This window comes from Thamnophis elegans, chromosome 2, assembly GCF_009769535.1.
Source record: "Thamnophis elegans isolate rThaEle1 chromosome 2, rThaEle1.pri, whole genome shotgun sequence".
In the NCBI taxonomy this organism is placed as follows: domain Eukaryota; kingdom Metazoa; phylum Chordata; class Lepidosauria; order Squamata; family Colubridae; genus Thamnophis; species Thamnophis elegans.
The window spans coordinates 113,131,055-113,148,523 of record NC_045542.1 but is presented as its reverse complement, the minus strand read 5'-3'; the positions used below and the strand labels follow the sequence as shown (position 1 = coordinate 113,148,523).

Here is a 17,469-nt window from a genome sequence, read left to right as displayed (position 1 = left end):
TGGGTTTTCTGAGAAATATCAGTAAGGGTTTCGGATTAGCGCTACTTGCTACCTACCCGGACAGCTTCAGCCTTTTTATGAAACATCTCTTCCATATTCTTGGCTAGTTTCTTCACAAGTTGAAGGCCATCAATTTCTTCAATGGTAACCTCCTTTTCATATTCCTTGTATTTCTGCAAGACAAAAGGAATGCATTAAGAGAAATATCAAAACATTGTTTTCATGTATATGTTACAGATACTTCTGCAATAGCAATTTTCATGAAAGAATAAATTAATTGTTTCGGTAAAGGTTCCCCTGGCACATATGTGCTAGTTGTTCATATGACTCTAGAAGGTGGTACTCATCTCCATTTCAAAGCTGAAGAGCCAGCACTGTCCAAAGATGTCTCCATTGTCATGTGGCCCATATGGCTAAATGCCAAAGGGGCACGGAACGCTGTTCCCTTCCCACCAAAGGTGGTCCCTATTTTTCTACTTGCATTGTTTACATGCTTTCGAATTGCTAGGTTGGCAGAAGCTGGGACAGGTAACAGGAGCTCACTCCATTATGCGGTGCTAGGGATTCGAACTGCTGACCTTTCTGATCGATAAGCTCAGTGTCTTAGCCACTGAGCCACCATGTCCCATATTTAAGAAATTTTCTTCATTCCTGAAATGTTTGAGCTGCTTATATGTGGTTGAATGAAAGCAAAAATAATTTCATTGTTAGTGTGAATTTACATATTTACTTGTGATTAGTCCTATCTATAGACCCATTTGCCACTTTCATGCTTTTAAAGATTTGCAAAAAAACATTTCATGTTCAGAATGACCTGTCTCAAAATGGAAATGCCTCATTTCACATGTGAAGCAGGCTGTCCTGATCAATTCGGAAGATTCTCAAGCTCAAAATAGCCAATTTCACACTTCAGACAGCTGTTTGGAACCCAAACAGGGCTTTTCAAACTCAAGTGCCTTTGAATTCAAAACATTTTGTGTATAACTCCTTCATTCAAAATGGAGTTGTTTGAAATCCCTGATCTTGAAGATGTAAAGTACAGTCCACTTTCTGATTAATGAGATCATGTTTTGACCTTCACTTATGATCCTGTTCCTGGTTCATTTGTACAGCTATAGGACTTTAATTGTGCTAATTTCTTAGCATGAAATAGAATAAGGGCTTCCAACTTTCATAAATGGATTTGTTCCTCTTTTGTTAAATCTTATCTCTATCTTTTTCTGGAGACTATTGTGACTTCTTATTCTTTGTGTTTGACTTATCCCCATTTTCTTTTTGGGCTATTTTATTTTAGATTTAAGCATTTGTAAGGGTTTTGCTTTTGACTGCCCTTATGGTTACTCACCAAAAGATACAAGAGTTAAGCTACATAGGTCTTGTTACTGATACCTACAAATTCTTGCAATGCAGGCTAACATCCAAGGCATATCCAAGCCAATACCCAAGGCATAGACCAAGCCAGTTTGGTCTAGTGGTTAAGGCACCAGGCTAGAAAGCAAGAAACTGTGAGTTCAAGTCCTGCTTAGACATAAATACCAGCTGAGTGACCTTGGGTCAGTCATTCTCTCTCAGCCCAGCTAACCTCACAGGGTGGTTGTTGTGGAAAAATAGGAAAAGGAAAGATGTTGGATATACTCACCACCTTGAATTATTTGTAAAAATAATAAAGAGGATATGAGTAATCAATTAAATAAATGTCCTAGATATGCTGAAATTCAGCTCTGGCACATGTTGTTATGGATATCAACATACATCTAATGCATACTTCCTATGCTGGGGCTAATACCTACTTCCTATGCTGGGGCTTTGGACTGAAGTGCACAGCTGATAGGCAGTTAATAGGAAAACTGTTTTTAAAAGCATCTGCAGAATGCTTTAAAATGTTTTTATATACAAAAATTCCAAAGAAAAGTTTTAACTATAGCAAAGATAATCAAATACAAGGATTAGGACCTTATAACAGTCTTCAGTGAGGTCTGCAACTGGCCATCCTAACAAATATGATCAATTGTTAAAGGATGAACAGTGATTTCATTACCAATGCTCCTTTATAAAGGAACCCTAGTTGCATGCCTCAGTGACTAACTCTATTCCTATTGTTCATTATAATTGTCCATGCAATAAAGAATGTAAGAATTTCCAATTTTGTTGTCAGTTACGGTTTATGGCTAGTAAAAAAGATAAATCTCACAAACAAATTAGGATGGCGTGTGAGAATATTCTGAATAGAAAAAAGGAGATTATATAACAAATGGTTGAAAAGATTTCAATAGTTAACATGTTGGATGGTAAACTACTGGCATCAGATGGTGAAGAGAAAAATTACCAGTAACACTTCTGGCAAATCTCTCAGTAAAAAAAAAAAAAGGCAAACCAAAAAAATGTGGCCCAAGGCTCCTGTTGCAAAAAGGAATTTAGCTTTTCTCTATAAGTGGAAGTTCTCTGAGGCAGAGGATCAATGCCATTGCCAAAAATAGTGTGTGGTTCGCATGCAGATGGACTCGGCTATCTGGGCACACAATGCTCAGCTGCTGTTCAGGAGCATCCATTGTTTCATTCACATTTCAGTTGACTGTCACATTTAATGAGTCATTTTGTCCAGCTTTACTAAGAGGATTATCCCATTATTTAAATAGCAGAGAAGAAGATGAATATGGCTTATTTTTATTACTAAACAATTATCCTTTTCATAATTGTAAATTATATTTAGAGGCTTATCAACAGACGAATACAGCTCAGAGGAATTCACTGGCCCTATGCAAACAGAAAAGCAAGGGTTTTACTTTGGAAGGAAAGGTTGATATTGTGTATAAAAGTCACAGGTTTTATATGCTAATGATGCCAGGTGTACCATCTCTGGCATTTTCCAGATAATTTACTGCCAAGGTTTAGGTAGATAATATGGTACCAGTGGGCAACAATATGCCTACAGACAACCCCCCTTGGCAGTCCTCCATCTGATTGTTAAAACTGGTTAATTAAAAAAGGGACATTCAAAATCCAAATGCAATCTACAGTATTAACTTTACTTATTAGAATGTTCCCAGACCCCATAATTTTACAATTTGGAATACTGGGGGGCTAAAAAGTAATGCTTTGTGTTGGAGGTGTGGTATCCTGCTCAGATGTTTTTAAAAGACAAATGAAAAATGGGGAAATCATCTTTACAACATATGACATAGAATCATAGAGCTGAAAGGGTCCAACCCCCCCCCCCACTCAAGGCAGGAAACCTTATACCAGCACCCGCCCCCGCCCCCAAATCTTTCTGGTTTTGCAAACCAGCATGAAGAAGAGAGAGGGAATGGTCACGCATGACCATTTGCCTTTCACACAAACGGAGCTGCGCACATGTGTGCTTGCCCACTGCTCATGCAAGTTGAGCTGCACACAGCAACAGCAACAGCAGTTAGACTTATACACCGCTTCATAGGGCTTTCAGCCCTCTCTAAGCGGTTTACAGAGTCAGCATATTGCCCCCAACAACAATTTGGGTCCTCATTTTACCCACCTCGGAAGGATGGAAGGCTGAGTCAACCCTGAGCCGGTGAGATTTGAACAGCCGAACTGTAGAACTGCAGTCAGTTGAAGTAGCCTGCAGTGCTGCATTTAACCACTGCGCCACCTCGGCTCTTGCCGTGCACACAGACCCATCACTTTTGCGTACTGGTTCCGAATTGGCCAAGGCCCAGTGGTGGGCTGCAGTCCCGGGGTTGTGGACCCCTGTATTACATCATCCCAGTCAAATGGTTGCCCAGTCTATTTTTGGAAATCTCCAGCAATGGAACATAGCCAACTTCTGTAGGCAAACTATTCCACTGTTTAATTGTTCTCACTGTCAGAAAAATTCTCCTTACATCTAGGTTCATCTCTGTTTAAAAGCTTCCATCCATGACTTCTTGTCCTGCCTCTGATGCCTTGGGAAATAACTCAATCCTTTCTTTTCTATGCTCCTGAAGTAATGGAAGACATTATCATGTCCCTCCTAATTCTTCTCTTTAATATACCACACCTAGCTCCCTCAATTGTACATCAAACTCTTTGTTAGAAACAAAATCAGCATTTAAATACTAGCAATCCCCTAATGAGGCTAGTGAGAAGTGTTACATCAACAAATTCCAGTAGTACTCCTTAACCTTGAAGGGAGTTGCCAAATAGTTATTAACTTGTAAAAATAGAAAATGTCTAGAATCCACATCATGGTACACATTGACATAACACCCAGTAGTCATTTTGTGAGACCATTCACAGTCATATGCTTTCAAAATGCTAAGTGTGCTCACTTACTTCAAAAAGATATAGAGCCATATAAATCAGTGAGCTCACACATTCATCTTGTTCAGACAATGCTTAACCATAGTTTGTTTACTAAATTACAAAGGTTGGGTTTGCACAACATGCAAAGATACAATAAAAATAACATTGTGGCTTAGCATGGTTTGTGAACTCAGTCATGGTCTCAGACTTAAAGAAAGGCAAGAGTAACTGATAAACGATCATTTTGAGCTTCTGTTGGATTGTCATTTTGGTAGGATTATGATTACACACCTATGGTTAAATTGTGTGCAATTTAACAAACAAATTGTTTGTTTTTATAGTCCAGTACTTAATTTAATTCTACTTAATTTATTCAATTTAGGCACCACCTGACTCCAAACTGAAAATGGATAATGAAGCCAACAGAATATGGAGTAGAATACAATAATTATAAAAGAAATAAAAAGGAAATAAATCACTCTCAAAGATCTCATAGGAACCCCAGCCATCCTAGCCTGAAAACCTGGGAAAATAGCCATGTCTTTAAGTCTTTCTGGGGTGCCATCAGGGTGGAGTCTCATCGGCATGAGCCATTTCAGAGGGCAAACATTGTGACTGAGAAGGGGTGTTTCCCAGGTCCCTAGAGATTATATTATTTAATTGGAGTGATCCAGAACACGCCAACCTGAGATCAACTGGCCAGGCTGATCCGATGGGAGAAGTATGATCTTCCTTTATTGGAAGTAGCTTCCTCGTTGGGTTTTGTTTTTTTTCAAATTCATATTTTAAAAGTAAAGATGCTTAACTCACTTCTGTTGTTTAAATTTTCCTTTACATTTCATTTTCTAAAACAAATCGAAACGCTAAGCAGCAAGAAGAGAATATTTAATCAGTTCCTACTTTAAAAGATGGACTTTTTAGCCACTCTGCATGCATCCAACAGCAAAATTTAACAAGCTCTGATATGAGAGAAAAATGGCACTATGCTAGATTATTTTAATGAGAGTATTTCTCCTTGCACCTGCCCATTTTCTATGCCAATGGAACACATCAGGGGCTGAGCTATTTCTCCCTCAATTTGCACATTATGTTTTTTTCCATCATCAAGAAGTAAATGTCATGCTTTGATAGTATTATCTTAGATCAATAGCTGTTTTCTTCCTTCTTGATTAAATATGACAGTAGATAAAAATGGGCAGGTTATTGTCAACATAATTTGAAGTCAAGACATCAATATTCAATTACTAAAATCAAAGACAAAATGTTAAATAATAAATGATAAGCATCGCTCACTTGCTTCTGTAGTTTTGATTATATCCAATCAGTGAATCTGAAAATGGAGGCTGTGATTTTTATACAGTCCAAGTTCTATGTTTAAAGGAAAAAAGAGGATGAGAGATGGCTCTGCTGAATCCACTGAATTTGGTGAAATGTGGCAAGATGAAAGGTGAATTGATTCCACTACAAGTTTTGTGTGGACTTCAGAGATCAAGGACTCTTTTAAAAATCCAAATTAAAGAACTACTGTGCTTATTAAATTGATAGGTCAAGAAATTAGAAGGCTATTTATTTCTTGCAGTGAACATATTACATTCTTATAAATAATTTTATTAGCAATTAGCCTCCCTTAAAATTTGGTAACACAGAAAGAAAACAGGGGTAAAATACTACTGGTTCGGACCAGTTCACCCAAAGCTGTAGTAAAAATACTACTGGTTCGCCTGAGCCAGTATTAAAAAAAATGAAATGGGGTGAACTGGTTTTTCTGACGATCTGCTGTGATGCACAATTTATATTAGTTAGAAAGCAGGATTTCTAATCTAAATCACACAGCACAGAGGATTCCCCCTTTGCTGTTCACGTACTTTTGCAGGTGCACTCAGTAGCAGGCTCTGCCCGCCCACCCACCCGGACATCATCATGTCCATTTGTGACGCTCTGCGCACACACATGCTCGGCGCGAGCCGGTAGCAAAGGTAAGTGGATTTCACCCCTGAAAGAAAGGTCTATACCAGTGAGAAGTAGCTAGAAATGAACTCATTCAATTTGTACCTGTCACTGGCTGTACCTATACAAGAGAAGTGAATACTATGATAACAATTTCAATTTCCATCTAGAGTACTTCTCTTAATAGAGTTTTGTCCAATGAACTAAACAGCCATGACTTCCACCTGGACATTTTATCTTAGATCTCCTATACCCAGCACCCTCCATATGTGACACATTTTGAGAAGATTAGGAAGAGGAAAACAGCCTTAACATATTCTTCTCATTTTTGTTTGCTTGTTTTTCAGCTAACTCAACATTTCAGACTCAACATTATTCAATATGATTTTTGGTTGTTCGTTTATTTGTTTTCAAATGTCTGTACTTCTGCATGGTGGCCGTTTAGTCATGAGCCGTCAACTGGACTTTGTATTTAGAGCGCTTTACGGTAACTCAATATTAATAAATTTGAAACTTGGCATTGAAATTGCTAAATAAATATCGTATAAGAAGATTTAGTTTTGTGCATGTTTTCTCCAAGGTCATCTGTGAGGCTCTCTGCACAAACAGAAGACCTTGAACTGCATGCATGGCAGATCACAGGATAGTCAAATGCTAAGTAATAAACAAAAAAGACAACACATTTAAAACCTCAGAAGCTGGCTCAGAAGGTAGAAGGTCTGGGTCTCTATTTCAGGCCAGGCCTGGCACATCTGCTAACAAGTGATGCATTGCAGATTGGCGTGGAGCCAAGGTCATATGGACTGTTCTCTATGATATAACTCTTAACCCTGCATTTTGACAAATCATCTCCATCACAATCAATGATTCCCCAACCTTCTAGAACAGACTTAAAAGTTGAGGGAGGCACAGGAGGGGGGGGGGATTCATTTCCCTGACAGAACTGAATCAGTGCATTTCAATTATATATGTGACTAGCTGATAACCTGGCACTGCCCAGGTATTTATCCAACCCTCCTTCCATGAACATCATGCAATTTCTAATGTTGGATTTCCCCCCTTACCAGAAGGAGCCCCTTTGTGGAATACTGTGAGGCTCTCTGCACAAACAGAAGACCTTGAACTGCATGCATGGCAGATCACAGGATAGTCAAATGCTAAGTAATAAACAAAAAAGACAACACATTTAAAACCTCAGAAGCTGGCTCAGAAGGTAGAAGGTCTGGGTCTCTATTTCAGGCCAGGCCTGGCACATCTGCTAACAAGTGATGCATTGCAGATTGGCGTGGAGCCAAGGTCATATGGACTGTTCTCTATGATATAACTCTTAACCCTGCATTTTGACAAATCATCTCCATCACAATCAATGATTCCCCAACCTTCTAGAACAGACTTAAAAGTTGAGGGAGGCACAGGAGGGGGGGGGGATTCATTTCCCTGACAGAACTGAATCAGTGCATTTCAATTATATATGTGACTAGCTGATAACCTGGCACTGCCCAGGTATTTATCCAACCCTCCTTCCATGAACATCATGCAATTTCTAATGTTGGATTTCCCCCCTTACCAGAAGGAGCCCCTTTGTGGAATACTGTGAAGCCATTAGCATAGCAACTCCATAATGCTGTACAGTAAAAGCCATTTTAAGGCAGTACGGTAGAATCCATTAAGGCACAACACGTTATTAACAGAACACACACCCCGAGGAATTTTAAGTGTGTCTTACCCCCCACAGTGTTTGTTTCCAGAGGGTAAGTATTCTGTGTACCAAGTTTGGTTGAAATTGCTTAAGGCGTTCCAGAGTTATGCTGGAACTTACATAGACACACACAAGGGTCTTTTCCCATGTAAGATTGAGATTGTCTTGGCAACGTATTGGTGAGGTCCCATTCACCATCTTCAGGTTGGTCTTTTCGGCTTCGTGTTTGTGTGAGTGAAGCATGGTCAGAGCTGCCATCTTTCTATAAATCTTGGTGGAGGGGTGTGGAGTGCTGGCTTTGTTTCAGTAAGTGGATTGATTGGCTGTGTGGTTGTATCATGATTGGTAGATTGGGGCTGTTTGGTGCTGGCTGTGTGTCTGTTGTTGTGTTGTGTTGTAACGGCCTGGGTGGTGGGTGGGGCTCGTTTGTTGACTAGGGCTGGTTTCCAGATGTCTGGTAGGTATCATCACATTTATTCATGTTGTGGGGGTGTTTCTTTATTTTGATAGCTTCCATAATTATTCTCTTGTTGAAGTATTCAGTTTTGGAGATTAATCTTGTTCCTTCAAAATTAATTTCATGTCCTGTAGCTTTAAGGTGCTGGAAAAGGAAGGACGTTTTTTCTTCTTTTCTTACTGCATTCTTGTGTTCTGCGATGCGTGCATTTATTCTCCTTTTCGTTTGTCATATTATGTTGCAGGGCAGATTTTGCATGGTATTTTGTAAACTCCTTGGTTTTCTAGCTGGATTTTGTCTTTTGGGTTTCTTAAGATGTTGGCTGTTTTTTGGTCAATGTTGAAGGCTGTCTTGATATTGTGTTTGTAGAGAATTTTGCTGATTTTATCTGTGGTACCTTTGACGTAAGGGAGGAAGGCAATGCTGTTGTCCTGTTCTGTGTCTCGGTTCTTGGGGGGGGGGAGTCTCCCTTTGGATTAGGTTAGTAATTGTTTTTCTTTGGAATCCATTGGGGATTAATATGTTTGTGAGAGTGTGTAGTTCAGTTTTCAGGTGGTCTTTGTCAGCTAGGCATTTGGTTATGGAGATGAGGGGCTTGGATACAGAGTTGATCTTTGTAGGGTGGTGATGGGATTGTGTGTTTAAGTAGCAGTTGGTGTGTGGTTTTTTCCGGTAGATGGTGTGTCCTAGGGAGCCATTGGGCTTTTTGTAGATTAGGACATCCAGAAAGGGAAGTTGGTTGTTTGCTTCTATTTCTATAGTGAATTGTATTTTGGAGCGTAGGCTGTTGAGATGTGTGAGGAAGTTGTCCAGTTTTTCTTTTCCATGTGGCCAAATCACGAAAGTGTCATCAACATATCTAAGCCAGAGTTTGGGTTTGTGTTCAGATTTATCTAAGGCGTTAGTTTCAAAATGTTTCATGTATAAGCTTGTGATGACGGGTGAGGGGGGTGATCCTCTCTATCTGTTTGTATCTTTGTCCATTATGGATGAAGTATGTGTTGGTTAGGCAGTGGTTGGTCAGGTCCAGGATGTGTTTAGGAGGGGTTGTGTTTCTTCTGGATAGCTGTCAAGGCTTCTTTTATAGGCACTTGGGTGAAGAGGGATATGACATCGAAGCTCATAAGTAGGTCACTGGGTTGTAGGTTTAGTTTCTTTATTGTTTCTATGAAGTGAAGTGAGTTTTGTATGTATGAGGTGATGTATTCTGCATAGGGTTCGAGTTGTTTGGTGAGGAATTTTCCAAGACAATCTCTTTTTAAAAAAATATTTTTTATTAAATATTTTAATCCTTGAAAAAAAGAAAAAAAAACTCAATAAAACAAAACAAAATACAGAATATACATAACAATATACAATAATTTTACAGCTTTCTATATCGGCTTTCCTTCTTAGCCTTTATAATTCTCCCTTCTGCATTACCTTACTCTCACTATAACTTCATCCTATAATGTAACAAACATAATATTAACACTTATAATAGTATTCATTATTTATACCACCATATATTTGTATTCTCTATTTTCTGTCTTGCCAAGACAATCTCAATCTTACATGAGAAAAGACCTGAATACAACAAGAGCAGCATACCTACACCTGTGAAAATCTACGAAAAGATATAGAGAAAGATTGGTGTGTAGGGAGCACAATTAAAAAAATAAATAATATTTGAATTATATATTGTTACTGTTACAATAATTAATAGACGTTCAAAGTCACGCAAAAATAATTACTTAGAAATGGCACAAGAAATTAAAATTGTACAATTTAAGGCCATATCAAAACTCTGTTGCATTCTCTGTGTAAATATGTACAGCTGCCTAGAAAAACAAGTGTGAACCAACTACTGCTGCACCACAAAAATATTCAAATACCCCTTCCTTTTGTTAGTAGAATCAGCATTGGCAAGGCATTCTGTACTATCCAAGAACATTTATCATGTCTCTGCATACTCAAGTGTTTACACATTCATTCTGCAGAATCCATTGTGGCAGATCATTTCATATAAGCACAATAGAAAATAGAAAACACTACTTCACTGTCAAAAGTTTTCATGTTATTCTTGTACTTGGATCATATTTTTAGTTGTGTGTGATTATAAACTTGTGGGACAAGATTTGCACATTTTAAAAAATGAAATAATGTATAAGCCATCAAATTTTTGTTTAAAAAATTATGAAATCAGAAAATAATGTCCATTGGAAAACTGTACATAAAGATCAGTGGTGGAATTCAAATAATTTACCAACCGGTTCTCTGTCCTAATGACCAGGTGGGTAGGCAGGGCTTAGTGTTCATGTGGCTGTGTGGGCGTGGCCAACTCAACATTACTCAGGTCGATGGGCACTTTGCCTTAGCTGTTACAATATAATAGGGGTTAACCGGAGAGGCAGTTTCTGTAAGCAGGGCAATAAAGATTAAGCTAGAAACAACACCAGAATGTTTCCTTCCTGCCTTCCTTACAGATTTAGCCCTGTAAAGCGGAAAAAAACCAAAACAAGATTTCTTCCAACAACTGGTTCTCTGAACCTCTTAGAAAGTTAAGAACCAGTTCTCCCGAATAGGTGCGAACCGGCTGAATCCCACCACTGATAAAGATGTTTCACAACAACTTCTTGTCCATATAAAAAGTATTTCTGAACAAAAAGAGGAGAGGAGCAAGCAGGAAGGGCACCAAATTCTAGGGATAGATTGTTACAGCCTTATGTCCAGAAATATGACCACATGAGCTACTTTTATTTTATTGTAAAGCTGCATTAACAAAATCTTGCAGATATGAAAATTCATCCTCTCCTCTATCTCTTTTACAGTCAATAAAATAGGCAGGTTTTCATCTGAGCCTCATGTCCTGACCATATTCCTGCTGCAGACTCAGCTTCCTTTTTTTCTGACAGTTCTCTTAATTCTCTTTGCCCTGCATCCCAAGGCCATTCTCACATACCATTTTAGTTGTTCTTTGGGAGCAAATGAAAGAATGTCCAAAATAAGAAACAAATTAGACAGTGAATAGATGTAGTAATTTCCTATAGAATACATAATATAGAAGCCATTCAAACAACTGCTGAATAATATTCCGTTCCTGAAATCAGGATGCAGAGCATTAGAGAAATATATGTGTAAGAGTGAAAGCTAGAGAAATGAAGAGAGTTCATCACCCCTCATCCGGATCGTCTTGTCTAGATAGATCCTTCTTCATCAAGTATGGGAATTAAGATCCAGAGTTTCTCAGGGCAAAGAAATCAGCTAGTTGAATAACTGACATTCCCTCCACTTTAAGTTTGAGAAGCAAAGGGCAAAAGTCTACTAAATGATGGGACAAGCAATAGAAAGCAGTCCAAGAATTAAATTATAAAGGCTATAAAAAAGAACTATACGTTCATGTTGACAAGAGAACAAATCTACTGTTTTATTGCATACAGTTTCAAATAAGGATTATTACCAAGCCATGTCATAGTGTGATCTTCAACCCAGTTCAAGCTTAGTCAAACTATGCCTAGTCAAACTATGCCAAGTCAAACATTTGGGAATCATTGTTGAATTCTTGTTGGTGAGTCCAACAAGAAAACATTTCAAGAAAGGTTCATACTTATTTGGATGTATACTGTACTAACAATGAACTTACAAGGCTACATTTCTTAATCATGTATAGGTTTTCTGCTGTTAACTAATGAAGTTAGACTATCTAATCTAATTCTCCATACTGATATAAGCAGTAATATTGGCAGTGTCCCCATAACATTTGACCATAGTAAATCACAAACTGTTTAAACAGTTCTAATTATTAATTTAATATATAAAATACTGTATGTAATCAAACCCTACTGTATATTCATATCTCTCTCTCAGAGATATTTCTCTTGAATCCTATATTTCTATTGTAAACTGATGCTAGTGTGAGTTTCAATTTATACTCTTCATCATCTCTAGATTAAGAACAATAATAATATCAAGGTGCCTAAATAAACAATAAAATTAAGAAAACAACCTAAAATTATTAAGCTATTCAAATATTGTGATATATGGTGCAATGTCACATGTGAAGAAGTCCATTTGTCTTGTTGTACACAGGTTTGCTGCTCATGTATCATCAGTGATCTATCTGGCACAGATAGATTTATTGGCAGGCAATAAAAAAATTAACTGACCTTTTTGAAGTGTTTTTAATTGTATATTTGGGGTGTTCAGGAAATCAAATATAGTGAATTAATAAGCCAGTTTAATACTAATATTATGTATTTATTTGATATACTTGTATACTACACTTTCTTAACAAAGCCAGCTCTTACTAGTTAACAAAGCAATCCAAACGACACTATTCATGAGTATATGGATGATTGTTGGGGTTTTTTTTGGCTGCTATGTATTTCAATTTTTGTGTATGTGTTTGTTTTATCTTTATCACTGTCTACCAACTGGCGCCATTGTTGAGACAGGCAGTTATATAATTTGATGAAGTAAATAAATGAGTCACAGTTAAAAAGATTCTTGGAAGAGTGCATGTAACACCTATCTGCAACTTCTTAAACCAAACATATTTTATCTAGAGATTACATGGTAAGAATCCTGGAAGAAGCACAGCTTCCAGGTGTCAAATGAGCTTCAGCAGATCTGAAGGCTTGCACAGACCTAATATATTATGCTATGATTATCCAATATAATGAACAGGTCCTATCTCAGATCATCAATTCTTTTACTGGACAATGTATCCTATGCCTCTCCTTAAAAGTTGAAATCTGAAATGCCAAACAAGGATCCTATTTCATTTTTTAAAAAAATGTCTCGGTATCAAGTTCCAGAGAAAGGCAGTTAAAGATAATAGTCAGAATGAAACAGTGTTCATTTTAATAAAGTGCACAAATTCTGTATTTATACTGGAGGCATTTTATATGATAATTTTCAGTAACATCCAAGACCTCCAAAGATAATTGGTTTTATTATGCTTCTCAAACTGATGCCTCTCTCTGTGTGTGATGGTATTCAGGTCCCAAAGTTATTTTATCAAACTAAATAAAAGATATTTCCCTTATTTATTTCTGCATAGTTTTCACTGCAATTTTTATAATTGATTAAATAAGCTATATTGATATATTTCAGCAAATAATGTAGTTTTCCCACAAAATAAGACAATTTAACAAATCAGGACAGTTTTATAAAGCATATGACAGTTCTGCTTGCAAGGTTTCTTACAATAAATATGCAAAATATAAAGACCAAATGCATATTTTTAATAAATGCAATGCATTTCAGGAGGTATAAGTAGGCATAGCTCCATGGCAAATATTTATTGTATGTTCCCAAAATCTAATTTATATATTACTATAGGCTTCAAAGTCTTCCAAAGATTAATACAATAAGAATCAAACAATATAGGTAGCTTTCCCTAAATAGATATACTGACTTGATTCTATAGTTATATATGTAGTCTATTAAGCCATAAAAAGTTACAAATTAATCTAGCATTGTGATCTATGTCAGAAATATACTGGTAGCCAAAGTGGGACCTGCAATACAGATGAAATACATCTGCATGACAAGCACCAACCAACAAGTGGATCAGATGAGCTTTTAAGCGATCTTTAAAGGCAACCTTATTTACATAACACTGCAGCAATTCAAATAAATAATGATGAGGAAAGGGATCATCCTCATGAGATCTTTCTGCTACATTTAGGACAAAAGCGGAGGCTTTTCTGGCCATGGTTTCCACTTGAAACCATGAAATCAGAAATCATTAACCCAGGAAGTCCCTCAAACTATAGATCTGGTAATGCTTCCTTGTATGAAGTCTTCTTATACTTAAAAAGAAATGTTTCTATAACTATTCCAAAATTTTGTTTTTGAGTAGACCGAGTCACACATTATTAAAACAATGTTGTTTAGATTACTGATTCTACTTTGACAGCATAAAGGGCACGTGCTAGAATGATGATCTTCTTTGAACAGGTAGTTTTGTGGATATGTTTTCTAATTAAAGACTGGAGATAACAATGTTGCTCTCTGTGATGATCTCGTAAAGAAGCTAAAGAGCTGTAATCACTGATTTTGTCAGCATCTCCTTTCATTAAAATCAATTAAGGAAGAAGTATGGAAAAGATAAGGAGTGAATCAGCAGTTACTACACAATTCACATCATCCAATATTCAGATAGAGACATAAAACACAGCAACAAAGCACAGTCTTTCCATAATAGACAGTCAACTCAGCACTGTTTCAAAGGTTGTTCAATGCGTGATTGTATATAGGAAATCATTTACAACACTAGCAAGGCACTCATCCTCAGCTATTCAATGTCACCTTTTCTTTTACCCACTACTTTTAGAAACAGTAGGATTGTGACTGCAATCAAGGAAATAGTGTCATCTCCAGACTCCATGGGACATAATGATTCACAAAGTATTAATACAAGAAGATCTAGGTCTTTGTCTTGCAATAAAGAATATAATGCAAAAGAAATATAATTCAGTTTTCAACTAGTATGTGCTTAAAAGTGTAAAATAGAAAAGGTTAGATCAGAGGTAAGCAAACTACTGTTCCAAATGTGCTTTTTTCAAGAGGCAACTGGACATTCTGGTTTTTCTTTGAAGACTTTTCGCTTCTCATTCAAGAAGCTTCTTCAGCTCTGATGGATGACGGGGAATGCTGAAGAAGTTTCTTGGATGAGAAGCAAAATGTCTTCAAAGGTAACAGATGATAATTTAGTGAACTTTTAATTTAAAAGTTCAGAGGTTTTTTGCCTCATAAATTATATCATTCCCATAATCTGCTATTTTGAAGCGTTGAGGGACAGATTAGTAGAATAAACACCAGAAATATAGCCAGAAGTCAAGCAAAAAGGTCTGATTTCAGGAGAAGATCACAGGAACATAGGACAGAAACAAGAAATCAGGTTGGTTTGCATTACTTGTTCTTGATAAATCCATGGTGAGTTTTGCAAAGTAGTTCTTTTCGAAATGCTCAAAAACCAATTACTTAATAACATTAGCAACATTAATACCAAGCATAACTAGGTCTTTTCCTCCATTAACTGACTAGTCTAGATATAGCTAGGTTTTCTCTCCTCCCCCTCCCCTTTCTGAACATGTCCTTCTCATCCTCTGGGAGCATAACTACTGTCTACAATTTCTCAAAGACGACAGAAAGGAGCTTCAATATGACATAATTCTTACAATTGTACATAGTAAAATAAAAGCAACAACAAGATTAAACATGGAATAATTAAATAATGATAGATGATAATATAAATGTGTATTACTATTAGAAATATATGTTGGTTGAATGTAATAATTATGATTAATTCTACTAGTTCTATTTGTATTAGAATGTATGACACCCGGATGCCACACTATTCACGCATTGATACATATATAGCAAATAAAATAAAAATCTTGGAGGAAAAAAGATGAATTATGATATAATTCTTCTCATATGTGGCCAGTCTGGTCTTGGAGACTTAAACTTATTTATAATAGCCAGGTGCATACTATTCATCTTCTTTATTTATCTTGTGGCAGTTGTCCCACTCAGAAGCATTTGAATTTATTATCTCATAGAGATAATAGTTTTCCAGTATGTCATTAATTTTGAATAACTAAATTTATTATATTGTTTTAAAAGATTAAACATTGTTATTAATCTCTAAGCTAAACACAAATATTATAAACCAGGGTAGAGACATATAAATCACTAAGTAAATTTTTTTGCTACAATAAATTCAATCTGTGTTGCTAAATTTTTGTTCTAATTTAGATTATCAGAGAGTTGCTGATACAGACTCACACACATATACATTAGGGATTTTATTTGGGATACTGTAATACTTATGCTAATAAAGTACTGTGATCTAATAAATACACAATTAAAAATATTATTTATAAAATCAGTATTTGTTTGTATACCTGTAGAGAATAGTACAAGAAATTTAATATACGAAATCAACTTTTAACCTACTTGTTTTCCCCTATCTAATGTCTCTTTCCTTCATTTTCTGTTTGTATTTTATTATGGCATCTTATTCTCCTCTTTATCACAATTACAGATAGTGGAATCTTTCTGTGTTTTTCCCCAGCTGTCTTGCTGACTAACAAAGCCATTGACTTACAAAGTTCCACTGTCCAGCATCAGATGTACAAGGTTCATCCTCCTGGTATTTCATGTTTTCACAAGCTGCTCCTGGTTTTTCCACCTTGTCTTCTTCCTCCTCCCAGCCTCCAGTCCATGCTAATTAGGTGATGTTGTCTCCAGCAGTGCAACTGGAATGTCAGAAATATAGTCCACCCCTTTTCTGCTTTTCCTTATTCCCTGCTTTTAATAGAGGACTCTAGTTTACTTTGGATGATCTTAAGCATTATTTTCCTTTATTCTATTATTCCATTTAAAATACACATTTTACAAAATCTTAAAATATTACCAGCCAAAAAGTTTGACAGTAGGATTATTACATATCCTCTTTCATTCCTGCTAAAGATAAACCATATATTTTCCACGCTCTGCTAAATGGAGTATTCCTCCACCAAATTTTACTCACAAGGTAGTCTATCCCACAGTGTGCTGGAAAGAAAGGGGAAAGGGATAAGGGGGGAGGGAAGGAAGGGATGGAAGAAAGGAAGGAAGGAAGGAAGGAAGGACTGCTCTTAGCATTATCTGCCAAAAAAACAATAAAATATTTTTAATGATATAATTTCTAGTAGAATGAAAATGGGTGAATAGCTGCAGATGGAATAGTGACTTTATAGTAACTGAATATTGAGAAGAGATCTTAAAGAAAGAAGAGGGGTAACATAAACAATTGGGGCATTCCAAATGGAAAGGGCAAAAAAAGAGAAGGGGTTGCAAAATATCCTTCCAGCTGCCTTACTCTGTCATCCCTACAACAACGTTGTAGACATAGCTCTTTCTCCAAGTGTGTGATTATGCATTATATAGTCTTAAGTCAATTTTAAGTACAATTTTATTAATGCATTATTAGTGTTCTATCTTTTCTTTATGGAATATTTTTAAATTGTGTGCCACATAGAGTCACTATGAATGGGTGGTTTATAAATATGATAAAAAAGCAAGCAAGGAAACTGTTAAGAATTATGTTGTGCACACATACATTTTGTCCTAACTA

At 36.6% G+C, this 17,469-nt stretch overlaps 1 protein-coding gene across 1 annotated transcript in view; it reads right to left on the bottom strand.

Moving 5' to 3' along the window:
- The window catches only part of CACNA2D3 (calcium voltage-gated channel auxiliary subunit alpha2delta 3), a 594,623-nt gene that overhangs the window by 430,112 nt on the left and 147,042 nt on the right, over nucleotides 1–17,469 (bottom strand). The window contains 1 exon segment of the mRNA XM_032208561.1: nucleotides 57–173. Within this exon segment, the coding sequence (XP_032064452.1) occupies nucleotides 57–173 (117 nt within the window).